This window comes from Alnus glutinosa, chromosome 2 (assembly GCF_958979055.1).
Source record: "Alnus glutinosa chromosome 2, dhAlnGlut1.1, whole genome shotgun sequence".
In the NCBI taxonomy this organism is placed as follows: Eukaryota; Viridiplantae; Streptophyta; class Magnoliopsida; order Fagales; family Betulaceae; genus Alnus; species Alnus glutinosa.
In genome coordinates, this window is record NC_084887.1 from 24,519,316 (window position 1) to 24,543,243 (window position 23,928).

Consider the following 23,928-nt stretch of genomic DNA (forward strand, 5'->3'; position numbering starts at 1 on the left):
GTGGGTTTGGTGGTGGTGATCCTTAAAGATATATTATTATTATTATTATTAATTAATTAATTGTGATTTCAATACTTTCCTTCAATTTTTTGAAGTGGGTACAAGTACAACAATTTGGTAAATGAAGGCACAGTACAGTGGTAGCTCTACGCGCTGTGAGTACTTAATGCACCCTACTCGCCCTCTACAATTGGTGGGGCCCTTTGGTAGCTGGTTGAATCGGCCAAGACAAAGAAGAGATTATACGGTATGGACCGTATGATTGGGGTTTAAACTAATTTTAAATTTTGACAGTTGAATAAATAATAATATCTATTTCAAATAAAATACATAAACGTTCATATTGCTGTTAATTCCTTCTTCTTCTTCTTCTTTTTTTTTTCTTTTCTTTTTCTTTTTATATATATATTAACAAAGAAGCAATTATGTTTTGTACTAAGAAGCAATAATGTAATGAATAAAACCCTTCGTACGTAAGCCCAAGGGGGTGGCCTAAATGGTAGGGCTAGAGGATTTTAGGAATATCATTGTTTGAGGTTTCAAGTTCGAATCCGGTTAGGTGTTATCTCTTTCTTGGAGCCAATTATTTGAGCGTTTAAATGCTCTATTCCTAATGTGGCATTGGGGTAGGGCCAAGAATTAGTTTTGTGATCAAGACTATTATTGTGCGTGATACAGCAACGAATATAGTATGGTCGATCATAAGTGATTTAAAATATTTTAAAAAGAAAACAAAAAACTTCAAGGAAAAAAGATATTTGTTAAAAGTAAAAATGGTCCCACATTCAGGCCAGTAGGCAACTATGCATAATATGCAACAACTCCCGGACGTACCTTTAGCATACTTTAGGGACCCACGTACTCTTTCTTTTTGCCATTTTCTGAGGCAACTTTATAGGAATTTGCGCCACCGGGCTTATGATATAAAAGTAATAATAATAATAATCTTTTGTTTTTTTGAAGGCTTTTTCAGTGTTACCCTTTCTCTAGAGGGGCGAGTTTTGTTACATACTTTAATACAAAGGGACCAATCGCTATTATCCACAAAAAAAGAGAGAAAAAGTGAAAAATGTCATCGAAGCGCTAATCCTGCCACTCTTCATTCTACAAGTGAATGGCTCAATGCTCGCAACACATCATTATCGTAATGGAAAAATTCAATTTTTTTTTTTTAAAAAAAAGTGCTCTAATCAGATATAAAAAAGTAAAAATAGTTTTAATTATTTTTTATTTTAAATTGTTTGTTAATGTTTTTTGTTTTGAAAATACAAAATAAAAGCTTTAACAAACAAATTGATGCATGAATCAGGTATCCAGACATGCATTTGTGTTTAGGGTATTGTGACCCCGACTTATTCAGAATTTTTAATGAGGTATGTTCTTGCAACTTGAAGGTGGTAAAGTTCAAAACCCGACCCGTTTTGGGGCAAAAATGTGACTTTTTGAGTGAGAAAGTAAACACACAAGAATCAAAGCCATAAAATGAAGCCTAAATTGGATAGATTATTGGTGCATCTGGTTTCTTTTTGTTCTTTGGTTTGGACTTATAAACTACTCAAGGGACAAACCTTCTTCCATTTCCATTTGGGTATATATGTACAAATGTATCTTAATTTATAAATATAATTTTAGGTCAATGCACCTTTTTTTTTTTTTTTTTGAAGAGAAATATTGGTAGATGTTGGAGGCTTTAGCAATTTCACCTAATGTTCAAATAGGAGGACTCTTGTTGAACCAATTTGGGTAACCCCACCTAAAAATATAAAAAAAGACAAATTGGGTTGAAGACCGAAAATGAAGTGGGATCAAAGTCATCGGTAAACGAATTTTGGGGAAAACCAGCTGGCTCTCACTTGTTATATATTTGACCACTCTTAAGAGTAGGTTGAATGCTGCTTCCTAAAGTGCACCACATAAAAAAAAAATATTATTCCTTTCTTATTGTTCAAACCAAAATTTATTTAAAACTTAGTTATAGAATTTGTTAATAGCTGGCATCGGCGGAAAGCGATAGCGGCGCCTGAGCTTGGCCTTTGACCTTAACCTCTTTTATTTTTTTTTTTTAAAAAAATAAAAAAAATAAAAAATGGGTAATGAGGGGCCTAGAGGGGTCTACCAAGGTGAGAAAATCTCATAGCGTGATCTCAGCTTTATCTATTATTATAAGTAGAGTAGTAGATGGGTGTTATTTTCTTTCTTAGGCTCCTATAAATTCTCAATGGGCCATAAGGGCACAGATTAATCTTAATATTTAGCCTATCGCATGTGCACATACACGTAATATTTAGATAGTTGGTGCAAATTGATTAAGCATTAAATGGGGAGGGGGGGAGAGCAATTATTAGAGAAGAGGGGGACCTCAGCCTGAATGTCATCTAATTCTCATACAACTTTGATGAAGTGACACCAAGAAACGTTGAATGGGATTAAGATCCACACCTAACTGGAAAGCGGCATTCTAATGATTGAAGGCACCCCACAAGTACATTTTCTAAAGAAACTCATCAATTGATGGCACCTAGAGTTGTTTAAAACTTGATATTTTCTTATCTGATTCATCTTTCTATCAAGCATGGCAGGCACAGTTGTACAACCTCCTAGCTAAAGAAACCAGTAAAAGATACTCACTTAGAAAATGTAACAAATTTCTCCTTGTAGAACCTGAAAATATCAGTCTATATTAACTGAATATCATTTCTCATCTTTAACTTGATCATTCTGCTGGTACTTGAGCACTCCATAAACAACTGTTCCCGCAACAAACAAGAAGACTGTTGGAGTAAAGGATGGGTACAAGTACTTCACAAAGAATTTATCCCACTCTTCTGGTAGGAAGCCTGTAAATGCAAATCAGCTACTCAGTTGCACTATACAAGCAAAATTAATATTAGCTACAGAAATCAAGACAGCAATCAGTTTCTAGATTTAGTATATTATTTTATAAATTTGCTTTAATTAACTGTTTTGGTCATATATGTGGAGGCAGTTGACAGGAGTGCATTAATTATATGTTTTTCAGCTTTATTATTAACTTCTAACCAAACTGGGGTCTGAAAGGGTGGCCACGTCCCCCAGCCCATAAGAGAAGATTAGAAGCAACATAAAGGAATCATGAGAAGCATTTTCTATGTATATGCTTTGAAAAAGTGAACATATGCAGTGGAAATAAACAACATATCTTTGCCAACAAAATTTCCATTCATGAAGTCGATTGCTCGATACTTATGGAGCGAAAAGCACAAAGGCTTTACAATACCAGGAAATTATTCGGTAGACCAAGAGAAACCAACACTATCTTCAGATAAGAAATACATAGTTAGTAATCCTTAAAACAATTTTGGTGTAAGACCTTCCCAGTCAAAGTTGTGTTGAGAAAAATTATATTAGAAGCCCCTTATTGAAGACAAAAGTAACAGGATATGCAAAAATCAGTTGGGTGGAAGACATTATTGAATTTTTGAAACGTACAAATGCAAGTATGAGTGGTTCAATTCCACATCTAGTAGTTACAAACCTAAGTGGTTAATATATAATACAAATTGCGAATTATACATGCTCAAGCTTCTGATTAAACGGTATCTAAACATGTTATATTAATACATCATTTGAGGACTCCAAGAATTTATCTTCCCTAAGCTGTTGTTGGCTTCTCTGGAAACGGCGTCAGTGTTGCTTTTCTTTTTGTTGTGCTGTAATGGGTCTTTCTAGATGGTTGTGTAGAAACAAAATTGTTCGAGCTCGCAATGGAAGAGGGTGTTTCCGTTTTACGTGTTTTTGAAAGGAGTAGGGGCTTTATGCGTTCTATATCCATGGGTAAAGTTATTGTGCAATGGTTGTTGGCTATAATGGAGGAGCTGCTTAAAGCAGAGGCCATAAAGGAATTCTTGAAGTCCTCCATAGTGGGCTCTAAAGCATATATCATACAGAGGAGTGCGAATAGATTCGGCCACTATTTGGTTGTCAAAGAATATGGCGGTGGTGGGCGGCACGATTCCATTGTTATACCAGAGGGCTGAGAAGGAAAAGAACGGAACAGTTAGGCACTTGAGCTTCGAAAGGTTGCAACTTTCTTCAGTGCGTCAATTGGTGGTGGACAAAGAGGTGGAAAGGGTGTCTTTCCAGCCATCATTCAGCGGTGGTAACAAAGTAATTCTTTCGGGGAAAGCTCTTTGTGAGAACACATCAAAAAATATGGAGGTGCATCCTTTGGCGCCCATGAAGCTAGAGAGCTGGGGATAGAGGTGGCACAATGGTCGTGTAAGGATTCTAGCGACCACCACTGATGATGCAGGGATGATGGTACGGGGGAGGTTAGCACAAGAATTTTACCGATGACGGCTGTCACTTTGTAACATGTGGCAGAGAGGTTTAAATGAGGAGGAGATAACAAGGAAGGCTACAATGACTAATGATTTGGAAAGTACAACTCTTTTGGAGAAGGTGAGTTAGAGGCAAAAATCGAGGGTGCTATAGTTAAGAGAGGGTGACAAGTGCACAAAGTTCGTTCATCGAGTGGCCAATTCAAATAGAAAGAATAATTCCATTGAGCAGCTGGTGGCTAATAGTATAGTTTGTTTAGATCAGACTAGGATCAAAGAACACATTGTGAATTCAAGCCAGTATACGATGAAACCCTAGCTAGGTTTGAACGAGCCACTTACACATTTGAACGAGCTGCGGCCAGTTTTTGTAACCTGACTTATTTTCAGTGTTTTCTTAGGATTAGGAGTCGAGGTAGTATAAATATGTTATGGTTGTCTAGAGCCTTAGCTTTGATGGGCTTTTGATGTTATTTTGATTAGTTATCAATGGGAAACATTTTTGGGAGTGGTTTTGTTTTCTATCCTATCTCGAATCCTTAATTGACTCTTGGTTTGGAAAGAGTTGTGATTCTAGTTTTGTTTGTCTTTGCGAACCCACCACCCCACGTTGCGTCAGTTTCTTTAGTAGCTCTTGTGGCCTAAGACAGGGAAACCTATTGTCTCCTTTTCTGTTCGTCATTGTTATGGAGACATTAGTAAAAATGATTTATGCTTTTGTGAATGTGGGTCTTCTATTAGGCTTCAACGTGGGGCCTAGGAGTGGTGGTGCTATCAATATTTCCCACCTTGATGTCTGCGGATGACACCTTGATATTTAGTGGGCCTTAGTTTTGATGAGCTTTTGATGATATTTTGATCAGCTATCAATGGGAAACACTTTTGGGAGTGGTTTTCTTTTCTATCTTATCTGGAATCCTTGATTGACTCTTGGTTGGGAAGAGTTGTGATTCTAGTTTTGTTTGTCTTTGCGAACCCACCACCCCACTCTGCATCAGTTTCTATAATAGCTCTTGTGGCTTGAGATAGGGAGACCTATTGTCTCAATTTCTATTCGTCATTGTTATGGAGACATTAGGTAAAATGATTTTTGCTTTGGTGAATGGGTGTCTTCTATCAAGCTTCATGGTGGGGCCTAGAAGTGGTGGTGCTTTTAATATTTCCCACCTATGTTTGCGGACGACACCTTGATATTTAGTGGGGCTAAACCATATCATTTTTGCAACTTGCGTTGTTTGTTTTTATGCTTTGAAGCGGTTTCAGATTTAAGGGTTAATCTGGCTAAATCAGAGTTGGTCCCAGATGGAAATGTCATTAATGTTGAAGGCTTGGTTAGTATTTTCGGTTGCAAGGTATCTTCTTTGCCTATGAAATACCTAGGTCTTCCCTTAGGAGCCTCATTTGAGGCCAATTTTATTTGGGACAACATTATTGAGAAGACAACATCATTTGGCTGGATGAAAGAGGATGTACTTGTCAAAGGGTGGGAAAGTTACACTAATTAAAAGCACTTTATCTAATTTGCCTACTTCATGTCTCTTTTTCCCTTCTTGGTTGGTGTTGCCAATCGTATAGAGAAGTTGCAGTAGAATATTTTATGGGGTAGCATGGGTAAACAGTTCAAATTTCACTAGGTTAGCTAGACTAGGGTATGTAATCTAATCACTGAAGAAGGGTTGGTGGTCTGAAATTTATTTGTGTTCAACTGAGCTCTTTTTGGGAAGTGGCTTTGGCGCTATCCTCACGAGAGAGAAGCCTTATGGAGGGTAGTTGTAGATTCTAAATACAGTATTGTAAGGGGTGGGTAGTGTTCAAATGAGGTCCATGGGTCGTATAAAGTGAGGCTTTGGAAAAATATAAAGAGGGGGTTAGGGAGAGATTTTTAGTCATACTAAATTTGAGGTAGGTGATGGCTTCAAAATTAGATTCTGGCAGGACGTATAGTGTGGGGATCAAGCCCTGAGCTTTCTAGTGCCTCTCATAAGTGGGATATTAACTTTCTTATAGCGGTTCATGATTGGGAGGTAGATCTCTGTGCCTCATTCTTCAATTTGGTGTATTCCGTCCGAGTGAGACCAGGTGGTGAAAACAAAATTTGTTGGGTACCTTCTAAGACATGGTTGTTTGATGTTAGATCATACTATATAGTATTCTTGTTCCCTATGATAGTACTCATTTCCTATTGATGAATATTTGGAAGAATAAGGTTCCCTTGAGAGTGACGTTCTTTGCTTGGTCGGCCGCATTAGGGAAGATTCTCAACATAGACACTCTAAGGAAATGACATATCATTGTGGTTGAATAATGCTGCATGTGTAAGAAGAATGGGGAGTTAATGGATCATCTTCTACTCCATTGTGAGAGCTCTTCGCTTGCTGGAGAGTGCAAAGTGCTAGGTTTTAGCTTGATGCAGTTTGGATGATGATACCGTTTTGCCTTATGTAGTGTTTTTGGAGGGAAAGAAACAATCGGAGATTTGAGGACCGTGAGACATTGGTAGAATTAAAGACTTTATTCTTTAAGACTCTTTATCATTGGGTTGTTGCCGTTGATTTTAATATTTTGAGCTTCTTTTTTTTTAGATCTTTTTTCTGCTTTTAACTAGGTCTCTCTTTTGTATACTTCCTATGTACTTGGGTTACGTTTTTGTATTACAGAAACAGAGTCGCAGAAACAAGAAGAGAAACAGAGAGGAAAGAAGAATGGAGAGGAAAATGAATCAAGATTGACAAAAGTTATGGTTGTTTGTTGTATTTGAAGATTACTAGACCAGACCTTTCTTATTCTGTGCAAATTCTTAGTCAGTTTATGGATCAGCCTTGCCAAATCCATCTTGATGTTGCTCATCGTGTTTTATGGTCCATCAAATCTTCTCCAGGTCAAGGATTATTTTTTCCTTCTTCTTCTACTTTTCAATTGATGGCTTTTTGTGACTCAGATTGGGCCGCTTACCTTGATACATGAAGATCAATTTCTAGTTATTGTATTTTCTTAGGAGATTCGCTTATCTCATGAAAATCTAAGAAACAAAACACGGTCTCACTCTTCTGCATAAGTTGAATATTGATAAATTTCTTCTTCATGTTGTGAGATAATGTGGCTTTTTTTCCTTACTTCATGATTTCCAAATTTCACATCCTCAGGCTGCCCTTTTATTTTGTGATATTCAAGCAATATTACACATTGTTGCTAATCCAGTTTATCGTGAAAGAACAAAACATATTGAAATAGATTGCCATCTTATTTGTGAGAAGATTCAATTGGGTCTCATTCGAACTTTTCATGTTGCTTCTAAACATCAAGTAGCTGACATTTTCCAAAGGCTCTTGGCAATTTTTCTTTACTCAATTATTATCCAAGATTAATATTCTTAACATTCAAAATTCATCTTGAGGGGGAGTGTGAGCAGATTAGCTTATCAAGTAAGCAAGATGAGCTGGAGCAAGTGAGTTACTGCATGAGCTGGAGCAAGATGAGCTGGACAAATTAGTTTTGTATTAGTTGAATCAGTTTTGCATTATTTAGATTATATTATTCTTTGTTATTGTTTCATTACTTGTATAAATATGAGCCATCGCTTGTATAAGATAACATAATGACTATGCACTTTCATTTTTCTCTCCATTATTTCCTCTCTATTTCTCTTGTTTCTGCAACTCTGTTTCTATAATATAGTACTTTTTAATGAATTTATGATTACTTATATTAAAAAAAAAAAAAGTGTGGCAAACAGGCTGCTGTACAATCATAACTAGTAATCCTGCAGCTTTGGTATGAAAAAAGGGCAAAAAAAAAAAAAAAAAACAGAGCTCAAGGAGAAGGCAGTGATAAGATATGGCTGAATAAAACCTGCACGCCTTCCAATAAAACAAAAAAAGACTAACTATTTATGATTGAAACATGACCCAAACAGGCTAATAGCATAGCAGCCCCTTTGAAATTGGGAGCCCCTTTAATAGTGTCAATCACCAATCCCAATTTGTTTCAATTTTTCTTTTCCTGAACTAGCTTGGACGATCTAAATTCTTAACTCTTTATAACCACCATATCCTAAGTTAATTACCAGAAATCGCAGCAGTTTTTTCAACTGAATTAGTGCAAGCATGCGTTAAAAATGGCTACTGATCTTCAACATCAGCATAAAAAAACTACAATCCTTAAACCTATGCCACAAGCCCCACAACCATGCAACAGATAAGAAACCAATAACACAAATTTAAAGCCAATTCAGAACACTGCGACCACTAGAGAATTGAATGCACTCAAAACAATTTTCAAGCTTAAAAAACTAAGAACAAGAATTCATACCCGAGGCCGCGAGAGCAATGCCCTCGACGAGAATGATTCCGCCGAGCCCCAACCAAGCAAGAAGAAAAGCACTCTCATTCCTACTCTCCTCCTTTGCCTTAACCTTATCTTCTTGGCTCACAAAAGCCGAGGGTTTCTCAACCGGTGACCGCCTAATTATCGATGCCCTCGGATTTGGTTTACTAGAAGGCCATGATGGCGAGGAAGATCCAAACCCCAGCCCAGATGAGCCGGTTTTCTTTGGTGGGGTTGCAGCAGAGGCGGTCTCATCGAGGTTGGTCGTGGGTTTCTGGGATTCTGACGGGTTCTGGGAATTTACGGAGTGTTTGGGTTTGGTGGGTGAGTGGAAAAGAGGTGTTTGAGGAAGATGATGATAGGGTTTGTTGGTGAAGGAAGAAGATGCAAAGTGGATATGTAGCGCCATTTTCAGTTTAGTTGGTTATGAACGAATGTGTTTTGGTTTTTGTGGGGTGTTTTTTGTGTGTTTCTGATAATGTCATTCGCCTCCCATTATATATATGAAATTTTCACAATACCAAAGACGCGGTCTCTGATAATTATACTTTAGCCCATTCAATTATTCTGCAATTACATTCACATCCTTTACATTTTCTTTTTCTTTTGAAAAAACTTCACTTATCACCACTAATCTTTTATTACTTTTATAATTACACCCTTCAACTTAAAAAATAGTGTCCCGTTAAATCAAGCAATTGATAAGTAAAATGTCTCTTATACTCCTAATATGTTTATAAAATTGCAAAAATACATTGATTTAATAATTAACAAAAAAAAAGCTTGAATATACCTGCCATGGGTCACATTTTTTCTTAAAGGAATTTCACATTTTTTGTCGAATTTGGATGGAGAGATTGATATTGCAAAAAATGAGAAGTGGTGATCCTAAATTGACACTTTTAAAATTTAATAGTATGATTGTAAAAATGATAAAAGATCAAAAGTGATAAGTGAAATTTTCGAAAAAAAAAATAAAAACACATAATGATAATTTTTAGTTGGTAAACCTAGGTATCGAAGATAAAGATTTTTAGCAATTTTTTGTTTAAATAACATATATAAGAGAGCTCACATGAGGCTTACTGCTCGAGCAAGTGGTCGAATAGCCTAAAATTTATTTAGATAGTTAAATCTCATATGCATTCTCTCACAATATATTGTCGAAATTATTAATCAATCGCTTGAAATGGGTATTGGTTAAATTTTCATAACATTAGCAGCTTACCACGAAGCCCAAGACAACCACTTTCAGTCTTAACTTGCTCAAGAGTCGGGACCAAAAAAGGTGGTTGATAAGAGTAATTCATATATATCTCGGCCTATTCTTTTGGCCTTGTTTGTTTTTGTAGCAATAGTGAGACGTGAATGACACGTAAAACATACTATCCACAACATATCAAAAATTGTATTAACGTGATAGATTAGTACTGAATTTTGATTCGATGATAATTTTGAAAGGCAACGAAAGAAACGATAGAATGACGTGTAAAATCATTTCTCTCCCCAAAGCAAAAAAAACTCGTAGGAGAAAACAAAAATTTGTTGCATTTATTCTCCACCACAGAACGCTTGCACCTCCTTCTTTCAAACGTGCGAAATCTCCCCAACTCCAATTCCAATTGCTTAAAAAACCACTCTGTTTGTTAAATGGACATGCACACTTCCTTCTCTCCTTTCCACTTCCTCCAATGCCGCTCCTCACTGCTTTCCCGCAGTCGCACTTTCCCTCACTTACCCTTTCCTCGCGAACCCCATGCCGTTGTCGCTCTTTCGGAGCCAAAATGACAGCGGCCGAGACAAACGGTGCGGCCATCCTGTGGTTCAAGCACGACCTCCGCGTCGACGATCACCCGGGACTCGTCGCCGCCTCCAAATATCGCTCTCTCGTCCCTCTCTACGTCTTCGATCACCGCGTTCTTTCCCGTGAGTTGCTTATGTACGATTATATATATTTGATTGTTTGGTTGGCTGTACCTTTGAATGTTGGTTTAGTGGTGGAAGTGGAGTGAGGAAATTTTCATGTCATTTGGATTTTAGAGTATTAGCTTAACGGAATTGAGGTCAATAAGGGGGGCGGGAAGTATTAGGAGGCTGATTTCTTGCGGTTCAGGTTAAGTCGGACGAATTTCAATTCTTAAGCTTGAAATTTGGTAAAATTTAGCCACAAGTTTTGGTAAAAGATTGAGATTTCATATTTTCTAAAGTTAGTTATAGAATATGGTAATTTGGATTAATTAGCAATTCGCAATTTTAAAATTTAAAGTTGGAAAGTAATAGACTAATTGAGCTTTGTTAAAGGAATTCATTGATTCTGTATCGTACTCCAGCAATATCAACCATTATACTGTAGTGCCTCATCTAGGCAGTGATATATAGTACTGAAGAGAATGGCGAAGGTTGATCATCGAGGTGGGATTAGATTCAAACATACGCCAATGCTAGGCTGTAATTATTTCCTACTTGTTGCTCAAAAACATACACCATCTATATCATATCAGCTTCTAATATTTAGAAACACTTCTTGTCTGTATGGATTGATGGCTCAGTAATTTAATATAATATGAATAAGAGAAATGTGAATTTGAACTTTCTGGAAGAAGGAAAGGGAAAAAAAAGGTAAATCATAATATTTCGGGATGCAGAAGCTACTTTAGGATAACAGCTTCATAATTGTTGGAAAGCCTCTGTTCTTCGTCCTGCTGTACGTTTTATTTGATTGTGGACTATACTGGTCAGTCTCTTTATGCGATAGTTAATCCCTGTGCTGTTACATTTAATTTAGAATGTTGATTATTTCAATAAATGTGCAGGTTTTTCCGATGAAGTGCAAGAGATGGTTCTTTTTGCGGTAGAAGATCTGAGAAAGTCATTGAAGGATCTGGGTTCTGATCTGATGATCAGGTTTGGGAGTGCAGAAAATGTCATACGAGAACTTGTGAAAGAGGTTGTTACATGTTAGGTTTGCTTCCTGTGATATTTAATAATCTCGGCATAAGCTCATCAATTCATTTTGTTAAATCCATCACCGAGGATTCAAACAGGTGAAAGCTACCAATATATATGCTGAAGAAGAAGTAGAGTATGACCTACGCGTGATGATGGATGCAGTCAAAGAGGCCTTGGAAACAGTGTATTGTCAGGAGGGTAGTGCAAGAGTTGTATTGTGGCAGACTCAATTTTTTGATATCAAGGTAATTATGTTTGCCTTGCTCTAAGTTTGGCTGGTTATTTGAAATTCTGATTTTAGTTTATTGTGTGGTTGAATATATATGTATAGTAATTTATTCATGCACGATTATGTTATTATAGAGCTTGAAGGACCTTCCTGCATCACATGATGACTTTAAGAAACTTCAATTCTCTATAACTTCACCACTTCCACCCCCAACATTACCTAGTGCGAAAATGGAACTAGATTGGGGTAAGTTCCCAAATGTTAGTGTTGATTTCTTGAAAGTTCCCAATATGCAATCTGACCAACCCTAGGGAATATGATGACTGTGCTATGAACTAGGTCCTCTACCCACTTTTGATGATTTGAGGGAATTTATGAATAACAATTGGTGCAAACCACAAAGAGTTTGGACTTCAATCAAGGAGACATCAGCTGAAAGCATATTGCAGAAGGAATTATTGGAGCCTGTGGAAAGCAATCAAAAGGATTTAAGTTTTGGGCACATCAAGGCAAAACAATTAGGTAAATCTGCTTTTGTCACACAAAAAGGAAATTTCGTGGGAGGTGGGACAAACACTGTGTTGAATGCATTGGCTGCTTACTTGAGATATTTGGAGGGAACGGCTCGAGATGACTGGAAGGAGTATGTGGTGACTATTTATTTATTGGTTTTTTTGCACTAGAATTGTCACAAAGGTATTGGAATTTGAATTTGATCCTGTGTGTGTGTGTATGAAATAAAATATAAAATATAAAGTTATGCTGGCTTTGTTCTTATATTATTTTTAATTTGTATATTGCTATTAGAACAACTCTTGGCATTAGAAAGAAGTTTATACAGCCATTTTCACCACTTGGGGGGTTGACTGCATAGCTTTTTCCTGTTGGAGGCATGTTCTTCCCTAACCTTGGTCTCATGGTATTGATCTTATCGAATCTTAATGTGAGTGGAGGTATTACTCTCTTAGTAATATATGAATTAATTTTTATTGTAGGTGGTGAGGCTGTTGCTTCTTGTATACTCCGTGTGTACTAGGGGTGCCGTACGCTGTTTTTTATAAAATTACAATTACTTATCAAAAAAAAAAAATGTTTCCAACCGATAATATGTACTAAATTTTTCCTTTTCTTTTTTCCCTAAATTTTTGTAGGACAGACGTACAAAAGGTTGTCATTCCTTGGCTTCTTAGACCTCCTATTGGTTAATTAGTTTCAGCTGGGTAACATGAAAATGACATATTTGTACTTTTGCTAGAATGCCTTAATGCTCAGAGTGGATATTATTTGCTATGATTTCAAAAAAAATGTTGTTTGTGAAGGATATAGTTAGCAATTAAAACTAATCACAAGCTGTTAAAACTTGGTTGTACGCTAAGGACATGTCCTTTTGGCTTGATTTCTTTTGCAGGGTACACGAAAGAGTCCACAATGCTGAAACTCGGGATGGAGCATCATTTATTGCACTCTTCGGCCCTGCCCTTTATCTTGGCATCATATCTAGAAGGAGAGTGCATTATGAAGCTATCATGTATGAGAAAGAACGAAATGCTGGATTTCTATCTCCTTTTGGATATTCAGCAGCCACTATTGCTGCAGCAATTGATGCTGTGTGCTCAATGGAGGTTCTAGTTTTTACAGTTTACTATATCAGTGACACACATTGTATTCTTTGGGACCTGCCTTTTAAGGATGCTAGTTATATTACTAAACTATATTTTTTTCATGTGCAAAGCATTTGTAACTATCTCAATTTTGTCTGTGTGTGGGTTTTTATTTTATTTATCTCTTTATCTACTTTTTGTTGCAGTGGTATTGGCTCATGGCTCTAAAAAGTCTTATAAGTTACGATGAAACATATTCTATTCGAATTTGGAGATGGAAGAGTTATCTAATTCAGGTATACAATTGAAATATCGTTCATGCATTTTGTAATTGATCTCCTATGTTTGGTCAAAGCAATTTATGCCCTTTCAATACTAGCCAAGATTAGATTGTGAATTTATGCAATTTAACCTTCCATTAAGAAATTATTCTTTTTCAGTACACGGTTTTCGGTCATGAAGGTCCTGCTATCCTTCTTGTGCATGGTTTTGGTGTTTTTTTGGAGCATTACCGTGATAATATATACGGTATAGCTGAAGGTGGAAAAAGAGTTTGGGCCCTTACAATGTTGGGATTTGGCAAATCAGAAAAGCCAAATATTGTTTACACTGAGGTCATGTGGGCTGAATTTCTCAGAGATTTTATTGTTGAAGTTGTGGGTGAACCAGTGCATCTTGTTGGTAACTCAATTGGTGGTACGTCCTAAAGTATGCGTACCTTGTATAGAACATCTGTTATAACTCTTCTCTTTCTCTCTCTCTCTCTCTCTCTCTCCCTCTCAGATGCACGGCGTATACACATATTATCATGTCTACTCATATAGTAGTTATTGCTCCCTGTTGGTAATCTAATTGTTACTATTCTCTATCTCCAGGTTATATTGTTGCTATTGTTGCATCTTTTTGGCATGCTTTGGCCAAATCTGTCGTCCTTATCAACAGTGCTGGCAATGTTACTCCAGGATACTCTTCTGTGCTATTCACTAAAGTAAGTCTACATAAAAACTAGTCAAGCTTTCTATCTTCAAGGATGGATATCACAAACTTGTGAGCTATTTGTTTGTTAAATTAGTAATGTTATATGTGGTTCTGTATCAGATTCCTAGTGTTGGAAATCTATTCCAAGTGCTATGCACATACATATCACACATTTATACTGCTCTATCTCTAATAAAAGAGTTTTTACTCCCAACTTACCATGGTTTTCACCCTTTGGAATAAATGATTTTAATATTGGACTGGATTATATATGAAATGATTACAAACAAAAAATTACGCTTGATTCAGAATTCAATTTAACCATTTGATGGTTTCTGCTGTATGGCTCTTCAGATGTCGTGAAGCATCCCAAACAATGTGAGACTAATAATATTAGAAAATGGAATATCCTTTCCATCATACTCACGTTTAGTCATCATTTCATATTAGTGTATATATGCATGTCTATGTGGATAAGGGTGTGAGTACTGCTGGATGGATTAAGTATATGAATATGCAGTATAATTTAGAGGAATGTGCAAAATGAGATGGATGGAATGAGATAGATGGGGGAAAACAGCCAATAATTTGAGATACATTACCTCTAATGATCAAGTATTTCCCTTTTTCTTTTTTTTGGATACAACTTAGAATACTATGTATTGAGTAAATCATTATCATTTTGCTGACCCACATTTTACTCCACACTCAGACTAGGGGAGTTTTTTTTCCTAAATACTGTATTCCATTGCCATATTTCCATTGTACTTTAAGCCAGCGCTTTCATTTCGATTTATTTACTGCAGATTTTTCATGCTACTTCAGTCAAATTATGATATCCAAATATTTTATGTCTTAGTAATTCAAAATTGTTTCAGGAGAGAGGAACTTCAGGGGCTTCATGGTTGGGCGCTCGACTTCTTTTGTTCTACTTGAGGTTGAGACTTAAGGACATAGTGAAGAATTGTTATCCAACTGTAAGTATGCCTTTATTGCTGTTGAACTTACACGTTGCTTCTGTAATATTTCTGCCATTTTGATCTTACTACATCTTGCTTTGCAGAGGCGGGAGCGAGCAGATGATATGCTGATTAATGAAATGCTAAGAGCAGTATCCTCTTAATTAATGGAAAGTTGTATTTATATCTATAGGTCTAGCAATTGGTGTTGCTACCTATTAGGCTCCGAAGAAATATCTTGTTTAACAAAACCATTACCTTAACATAAAGTAGTCATATGATCCTGGTGTGCCAGTCGTTTTGGAAAGTTTTTTCAGCTTCAATCTCTCAATTCCTTTAAATTATCTCTTGGAAGGATTCGAGGATAAGGTTTTAATTATCCAGGTAACTCGTAACATGCAGAAAGAGTCGATAGCTTCTGTCTGTGTCATTAGTGGCTTTGATTGTTCATTAAAATTACAAGAAATGTACTTTCAAGTCCTTACTTCCTAATGTGGTAGTGAAAATCACTGGTCCAAAACTTAATTGTGATTTTCACTGTCACATCAAGGAGTACGCACTTAGAAATACACGCAACATTTCTCCAAAATTACTTGCTAGTTATTTCTTTTAATTTTTTTTTTTTTCCTACATTGATTTTCTTTCTTTTTTACTACTAGGGGATGAAAGATCCAATCACCGACTCCAAGTCCAAATTGGCTATGGTTAAAGAGCATTGTGGTGGAGTTGCAATCAGGGAATTGGATGCTGGTAACTAAATACTTTATCCTTAAACTTTGTTGCTTCTTTTCCTTTTCCTTTCCCTGGTTGTCTGCCCCTCAAGCAAAACAACCACCTCTGGCACTGGTAAAATAGTGTTGTAGCATACTCTGATTTGATGAAAATCATGTTGATATCCCAGGCCATTGCCCGCACGATGAGCTGCCAGAGGAAGTGAATTCTATAATCTGTGAATGGGTAGCGTCAGTCCAAAGTAAACTTCCCGCTGAGAGCCTCTTGTAGATAGAATTGGTGCTTGTTGGGATTATTATTCTTTTGGTGTTATGTGCACGTAGAGTTTAGGAGCAATTCAGTAGTTGTTAGGTATTGGGTCTGTTAGGAAGTATTATCTATGTAGGAAGTATTATCTATGTAGGTTGTTAGTTTATCTCTATCTTTGTTAGTAATTCAATTCTATTTGGCTTGTTAGTAGGTTATGAGGTTATCTCTAGCTTGTTATCTCTATCTCTTTGTTAGTCGAGTCTTGGTGTCCTGTTCTAAGTAGAAGTCTATTGTATTACTTTTCTTTAAATAAGTTGCATTGCTATAGAATAAAACGAACAAAGAAATTATTCAAACTTTATGTTTGTGAGTTCCGAGTACCTCTAATTGCTCAACCAAGGAGATCTAGAATTCCTCGAAAATCCTACCATATCTATTGTTCTTATTGGTCCTCATCCTACATTACATAAGCACGTAACATTTGGCCTTTCATTTCTTTTGAATTGATTGGTTGTCCCCTATTTGAAATTAGCCAATCATCCACATTCAGAATATATGGTCCGATCAAAAGAAAAAGGTTAAAAAAAAAAATAAATAAATAAAAAAAGAAGAAGAAAGAAATTGATTATATACAACGCAGATCAGAGAATCAGTCGACACGTAGGACCAACTAAGACTAATATCCATTAATTTTAGATGGAAAATGATAGATTTACAACATCACCACAACAACTGTATAACACTCCCTCACATGGGGTGGGGCCCAGTGTGTGGGGACCCACTCCCATGTGAGGAAGTGTTGTGCAGTTGTTGTGGTGGTGTTGTGTAGAAATCAAATCCCATTTTAGATTCTCATTGTCAATGGTTTTTGAAATACAGTTTGTTAGATATGCATGCATGAGCGATATATGTAATGCTAGAAATTACTTTTGTTTCTTACAATTCTAATGTGATAGGCCAACTAATCTTTGAATCAGTCATTAATAAGTAAATAAATATAAAATCAAAGGTCAATTAAGATTGTCACATAAATAAAAATGTATATAACATTACCTTTACTCATGTATAGAATACCTTCTAAATTTGCTTCAACAAGGAAAGAATTAAAAAGGATATAAATTTCCTACAAAATGGGTTATAGGATTTCTTTCAACAATCTCTAAAAGTGCCACGTGTTCTTCGAGCAGTTGAGAAACACATTTATTTTTTTTAATAATGCTATTAAAAAAGCATGGAGATGCCTTTCTCATTTTCTAGTAGAATGAATATATATATATAGAGAGAGAGAGAGAGAGAGAGAGAGGGCATGCATTTCGTTTTCGTAATAGTAGAAGAGAGATGTTAAATTGACAAATGAGATCTGGGAAAAGGCCCAAAACCAGTCAGGGAGGTCTAAAAGTGAAACGGAAGCACTGTTGGACAAAACATAATTCTTCCCAACACGTACTTAATTCAACTAAAAAGAAGAGTAAATCTCTTTTTCTGTCACCACCTATCGATGAGCCAAAGAAGTTGAATATTGCTTAAAAAGAATGCAATTAAAGGATACTCGTTTTCTGCATCATACGCATTTGAGTCCCTCACAAGACTTCGCCAGGATATTTGCACTTGCTCAAATTGATCAGAGATGATGTCACCATGACATCTTCGTGTTATGGCTCAACTCACCTGCTAGAGGAGCCGCTGTTTTCTCCGTCCAACCTCCACCAGTTGATAATCATGCCCTGTTCATTTTTCAGTTTTTCATTCCAAGTGGTGGCAAGAGGAGCTGCTCTTAAAAACCTTCACCCAGTTTCATCTCATCACAAAGACTCGTTATATCTGGGACAATTCCTCCATCACAATACCTTAAAATACCTTCTCCTACTAGACCATTCAACAAACTAGCTGGTTCTCTAGCTCCCCCATGCTGTAAAAGTCTTTTTCTTAGAGCAGTTCCTGTGGTTAAAGATAATGGATCCTCCTGGCACAGCTTCTGCCACATGGTTGCAGCAAAACATTTGGCATACAAATAGCTATAATAACCTAAAACACAATGAAAATCATTCTTATCAAACACGGAGGCAAGGAAAAAATGAAAAAGAAAGAAAAAGAAAGCTCTCCAGAATGCAAGCACGTATTAACCTCAAAAGCAGCAGGGATTTTTTAGATCATGATTATAAAACTGGGAGAACGTAGAACGTAATTTATCACTCAATCAGGGGACTGGAAGATTGAAAAGCACCGGACTCCATGACACTATCAAGTGGTTCGGTATAGGTTCTATTTAGAGAAAAATGAAATTCCAATATCTTACATAAAACCTACATAACGAAATATGAAGGATTACTTGAAAAAGCAAAGTGGAGGCTTCTTTAGGCATGTGTTTGTGCCCAGAATTGGACAAGTTAACATGTTATAATTGCCCTTGGAGTATCGAAAATGGGGCATTATCTGATCTTTATTTCCCAAAATTCCATAACTACTTTTAAAGCTATAGCTGGGTCCAGGCACTCATATATGGTGGTATCTACCATTTCTCTGGTAAGAAACAAGAAATGACAGAAATTCGGATATACCAGAGATGTTTTCACCAAACAATAAAATACTCTCAACTTCACAGAGGAAGAGATGTACCACTAGGCTACAAGCTTATTAGTATATTCAAGATACTTTGTAAGAACCATATATGTTCAAATTTGCAATCTTCAGTGCAATTCTGGAAGTTTGCAAGATTTCAGACGTACCTGCACCATAATTCAGAAGGTGATTGAATCGGCTCTGCCAATGTGTGCCCTCCACATGCTTCCAACTAGTATGCTGTCTTTTCAGATCTGCAACAATAGAACTTGTATCTCTTGGAGGGACTTGCTGCTCCCCAAAAAGCGTTTGATCAATTAAGGCATAAAAAATCTGACAAAAGGGAAACAAGCAATCAAAGATCAGTGAATGTTTTTCAAAGATAAAATTGCTTGAAGGCATCATTTGCTGATTCATTTTGGCCTTGACACAAATGTGAACCTGACGTTGTAGTTCAGTTGCAGCAAACATCTTTCTGGCACCCTGCATGGACTCTACCAACTTCTCAGGAATGATTTCGCCAGTCGAATAATGTCTAGCAAATGTCCTCAAAACTCGATAGTCCCATGCAAAGCACCTAGCAAATCACAAGAATACGAGGTTGGCTACCATCAAGGCAATAATTTAACTACAAATTCAATGTACTTGATACATGAATATATCCATAAGCACATTGGTGTACATAAACATGTATGATGACTGCAAGGATGTGAAGGGGATAATCAGATGAGGTGTTTACAATGTGTTCTCACTTTCAAACAGTGAGATTGCAGTTGAAATATGCCATAGTTTGAATGGAGATTCCAGATACATAAAAACCCAGATAAGACATGCAAAAGACTAGGATTTCATTTATGATGTGCAGTCAGATGCAGACGGGGAATAACAAATTTGTTATATGATGTTAGATCTAGTAAGTTGAACGCAGTCATGTTTCACACAGAAAAGAACCAGAAAAAAGAATCTCTTGAATGAGTTGTGTTCTTGATGATTTGGAGAAAGAGAGAGCGTTATGTGATGAAGAGAAGCCGAGGAAAGACAAAGTTATCGGTGATTTGGAGAGGGTTACTTTGTTGGAGGCAAAAGTCGATAGCGCTTTGGCTAAGAGAACGTGACAAATGCACAAATGTTTTCCATCTATTGGCTAACTCGAATAGGAGAAACAACTCCATCGAGTCATTGTTGGTAAATAAATCAATTTCTTCATATCAACTAAGATCAGGGAACACATTGTGTATTTCTATAATAATCATTTACCAACCAGTTTAGTTTGTGGCCCATGCTAGATGGCCATGCTTTTGATTCCATTGATGAGAAGGCCACTTAGTTAGAGAAACCGTTTGAGGAGAGTGAGGTACTGGAGGTGGTGAAAGGTATGAATAGTGATAAGGCGTCGGCCCTGCTGGTTTTACTATGGCTTTCTTCCAAGCTTGTTAAGATGTGATTAAAGATGATGTTACGAGGGTATTCCATATTTTCATGCTAGAAGTAAGTTCGAAAAAAAGCCTTAATGCCACTTTTATCGCTCTCATTTCGAAGAAACCTAGCGTAGTGGATAGTGTGAGAGATAAAGAATAGAAGCAGCAACGTCTTCCATTCGAAGAAACTAGCTAACGAGTAGCTTAGAAAAACAAAGAAACCGAAAAATTCACTATTATTTCATATTTCATTCTCAAAAGCTTATTTGCAATACATCGATCATTCTTCTTATAATATCAACCTAAATCACGTAAAGATGGAAACTAAAACCTAAAGAGTAAGTGAATCATCTAAAAAGGAAAACATTACAAATGGTTAAATCTTGAAAGGCAATAAAAGACTAAACAAAATGACTAGTCCTAATCTTTATGGATATTATTGATGCTAAGATTAATGCTAAATAAGAAAAGAAAATTGGTTAACACTCTTGTTTGAACAACAGTGCAATCGGTCGATTCTACCAAGAATCTAGGGACTACATAACGCAACCTTGTTCGAGCGAGATGTGGCCAGTTGAGTCGGTCTGGCCTCCCAAAAGCCCACGATCGCACTCTCATTCAAACATGGTGCGATCGGGCTATTCTACCCTTACTTTCGAATGTGAGTGCAATTGGACCATTCTGCCTCGACTTGGAATCCGTCCTACATTAAAACCTGGGGCTGTTGATGTTAAAGATTTTAAGACCTATTAGTCTAGTGAGTGGGATTTATAAGATTATCGTCAAAGTCCTAGCCAATAGGTTGAAAAAGGTTATAGAGAAGATTATTTTGAAGCCCCAGAGATAGGCAAATTCTAGACTACATTCTTATAGCTAATGAATGCATGGATAGCAAGATTGAATATGGTGAACCAGGTGTGCTTTGCAAACTGGATATTGAGAACGCCTACGATCATGTCAATTGGGAGTTCTTATTGTACTTGCTGAGGAGGTGTGGTTTTGGGGAGAAATGGCGTAATTGATAAGGCCTACGATCATGTCAATTGGGAGTTCTTATTGTATTTGCTGAGGAGGTGTGGTTTTGGGGAGAAATGGCGTAATTGGATAGCGAATTGTATTTCTTTGGTGCGCTTTTTTGTTTTGGTGGATGGCACTCCCTCCAGATTTTTCAATAGCTTCTGTGGTTTAAGACATAGAGATCCTTCGTCTCCATTGCTCTTTATCAATGTAATGGAAGCTCTAAGTAAAATCCTAATTGCTACTATAGATGGTGACTTTCTTTCAAGATTTATTCTACGGTCCATTTGCGGATGACACTTTTATTTTTTACGGGGAAAACCCAAAACACATATGTTATCTGCGTGCCTTATTCTTATGCTTTGAAGTAGTATTTGGTTTGAAAATTAATCTGGCTAATTTGGAATTAGTTCTTGTGGGTAATGTCAATAATTTTAATGGGCTGGCCAGTATTCTGGGTTGTGGGGTGTTTTCTTTGCTTTTGAAGTATCTTGGTCTTCCATTGGAAGCTCATTTTAAGGCCAAATCAAGTAGAGACGTCGTTATTGAGAAGAGTGAGCATCGTTTAGCTGGATAGTAGAGGATGTAATTGTCTACGGATGGGAGGATTACCTTAATCAAAAGCACTTTTTCTAATTTGCCTACGTATTTCATGTCTCTTTTTCCCCTTCCTGTTGGTGTTGTCAATTGCATAAAGAAGTTACAGTGGGGCTTCTTATGGGGTGGGTTAGGCGACGAGTTCAAATTTCACTTTGTCAGCTAATCCAAGGTTTGTTCCCCAATTTCTAAGGGAGGGTTGGGGATCCGAAACTTTCTTTTGTTTAACCGTGCTCTTTTGAGAAAGTGGCTTTGGCTCTATTTGCATGAAAGAGAGGCCTTGTGGAGAGTCGTAATGGACAACAAATATGGCAACTTGTGGGGTGGGTGGTGTTCTAATGAGGCCCATGGGTCTTATGGGGTGGGGTTATAGAAACATATCAGGAGGGGTGGGGGGGTGGGGAGAGGGGGGTTTCTAGTCATACCAGGTTTGAGGTGGAAATAGCTTCAAAATTAGATTCTGGCATGACATGTGGTGTGCGGATCAAGTCCTTAAGGAAACTTTCCCAAATTTGTATAGTATCGCTCACGTAAAAGATGCTTCTGTGGCAGATTACTTGGAGTTATCTACTGATCCCATCAGTGGGATATAGGCCTTTTTTATAGTGGCTCACGACTAGGAAGAGTACGTATTTGGTTCGCTTTTTAATTTGTTGTATTCTTTTAGATTGAGACAGGAAGGTGAAGACAAGCTACGTTGGGTCCCTTCTAAGAGAGGGATGTTTGATATTAGATCTTTCTATAACGACCTTGTACCTAATGATAGCACTCATTTTTCTTGGAAGAGTATTTGGCGGCAAAAGGTCTCCTTTAAGAGTGGTGTTTCTTGCTTGGACAGCCACCCTCGAAAAGATCCTCACCATGGATAACGTAAGGAAATGACGTGTCTTTGTGGTTGATTGGTGTTGTATGTGTAAGAGTGGGGAGTTTGTGAATGGTTCTACTTCATTGTCAATTCATCAGTGCTTTGTTGTGTGCTATTTTCAGTAGTATTAGGTTAACTTGGATTATGCCTAGAAGAGTAGTAGACCTTTTCGCTTGTTGGAGAGGGTTGGGAGGCAATCCTTTGAGTGCAACTGCGAGGTAGATGATTTTGTCCTGCTTTTTGTGGTGTCTTTGGAGGGAAAGAAATGATATATTTTTTTAAGATCGTGAGAGAAAGGTGGTGAAACTAAAGTCTTTCTTTTTTAAAACTCTTTTTTTTTTTTTATTAAGTAAAATATATTGAAAAGGCGCAAAAGGGCGCAACCCAAAGTACACAGGATGTATACAAGGAACCCCTAATGAAAAGAACATAGAGAACATCTATCTAAAAAATCAAAATAGGAACATTCATGCATTAACTTAATTCTATCTCTCCACATAAACAACATTTGAAGCATTTTTCTCTTCAGATTCGACAAACCAGTCTCACAATCTTCAAAACAGCGTGCATTTCGTTCCCTCCAAATGCACCACATCAAACACAACGGAGCCATGCGCCAAATCTGAATCAAAGTCCAATTACCCTTCTGGCCCCTCCAACTCCCCAACATATCTTTCACCGACCCCGGCATTACCCACTCCACCCAAAACAATTGCAGGATCGACCTCCACAAATCTGTAGCCACCATACAATGCAGAAATAAATGGTCAATGGATTCTCCAGCGGTCTTACACATAGAGCATCAATCCATCACGATAATGTTTCTCTTACGTAAGTTATCCAAAGTTAAAGTTTTCCCTAAAGTTGCCGTCCAAACAAAGAAAGCCACTCTCGGGGGAACATTAACTTTCCAAATACTTTTCCACGGAAATGAGGACTGAATAGGATTAGACAAAATCTTATAGTAAGACTTTACCTCAAAAGATTTCTTTCGCGCTGGCACCCAACACAACTTATCCTCTCCCTCGCTACTAACTTTGAAGGTGTACAACATCCCAAAAAACCTACTAACCACTTCAACCTCCCAATCATAAACTGAACGAGAAAACATAATATTCCATAAGATGGTGCCA

General features: G+C 37.1%; 3 protein-coding genes across 4 annotated transcripts in view; 1 reads left to right on the plus strand and 2 right to left on the minus strand.

Moving 5' to 3' along the window:
• Positions 1-2,359: 2,359 nt before the first annotated feature.
• Positions 2,360-9,111, minus strand: LOC133859357 (protein LPA2). Its single transcript, XM_062294746.1, has 2 exons — positions 8,628-9,111; positions 2,360-2,837 (listed from the first exon to the last, which is right to left on the minus strand). The coding sequence occupies exons 1-2, from the start codon at positions 9,049-9,051 to the stop codon at positions 2,692-2,694; spliced, it is 570 nt and encodes a 189-aa protein (XP_062150730.1). The 5' UTR covers positions 9,052-9,111; the 3' UTR covers positions 2,360-2,691.
• A 1,121-nt stretch (positions 9,112-10,232) lies between these two features.
• LOC133861885 (uncharacterized) lies at positions 10,233-16,695 on the plus strand. Its single transcript, XM_062297705.1, has 14 exons — positions 10,233-10,568; positions 11,456-11,589; positions 11,687-11,836; positions 11,955-12,066; positions 12,160-12,463; positions 13,229-13,442; positions 13,628-13,717; positions 13,862-14,117; positions 14,297-14,409; positions 15,278-15,376; positions 15,463-15,510; positions 15,632-15,742; positions 16,018-16,108; positions 16,260-16,695. Exons 1-14 carry the CDS (start codon positions 10,334-10,336, stop codon positions 16,358-16,360), a joined length of 2,058 nt encoding a protein of 685 aa, XP_062153689.1. The 5' UTR covers positions 10,233-10,333; the 3' UTR covers positions 16,361-16,695.
• Positions 16,696-17,650: 955 nt separating this feature from the next.
• LOC133861884 (mitochondrial intermediate peptidase, mitochondrial) overlaps positions 17,651-23,928 on the minus strand; it is a 30,366-nt gene continuing 24,088 nt past the window's right edge. The window contains exons 15-17 of one of the 2 annotated variants that reach the window (XM_062297703.1): positions 19,340-19,475; positions 19,066-19,231; positions 17,651-18,364 (exon numbers count right to left, since the gene is read on the minus strand). In XM_062297703.1, coding sequence (XP_062153687.1) covers positions 18,114-18,364; positions 19,066-19,231; positions 19,340-19,475 — 553 coding nt within the window. In that variant the 3' untranslated portion in view covers positions 17,651-18,113. Of the gene's footprint in view, positions 18,365-19,065; positions 19,232-19,339; positions 19,476-23,928 lie in introns of those variants that run through there. The other variant, XM_062297704.1, reaches the window with a different exon arrangement.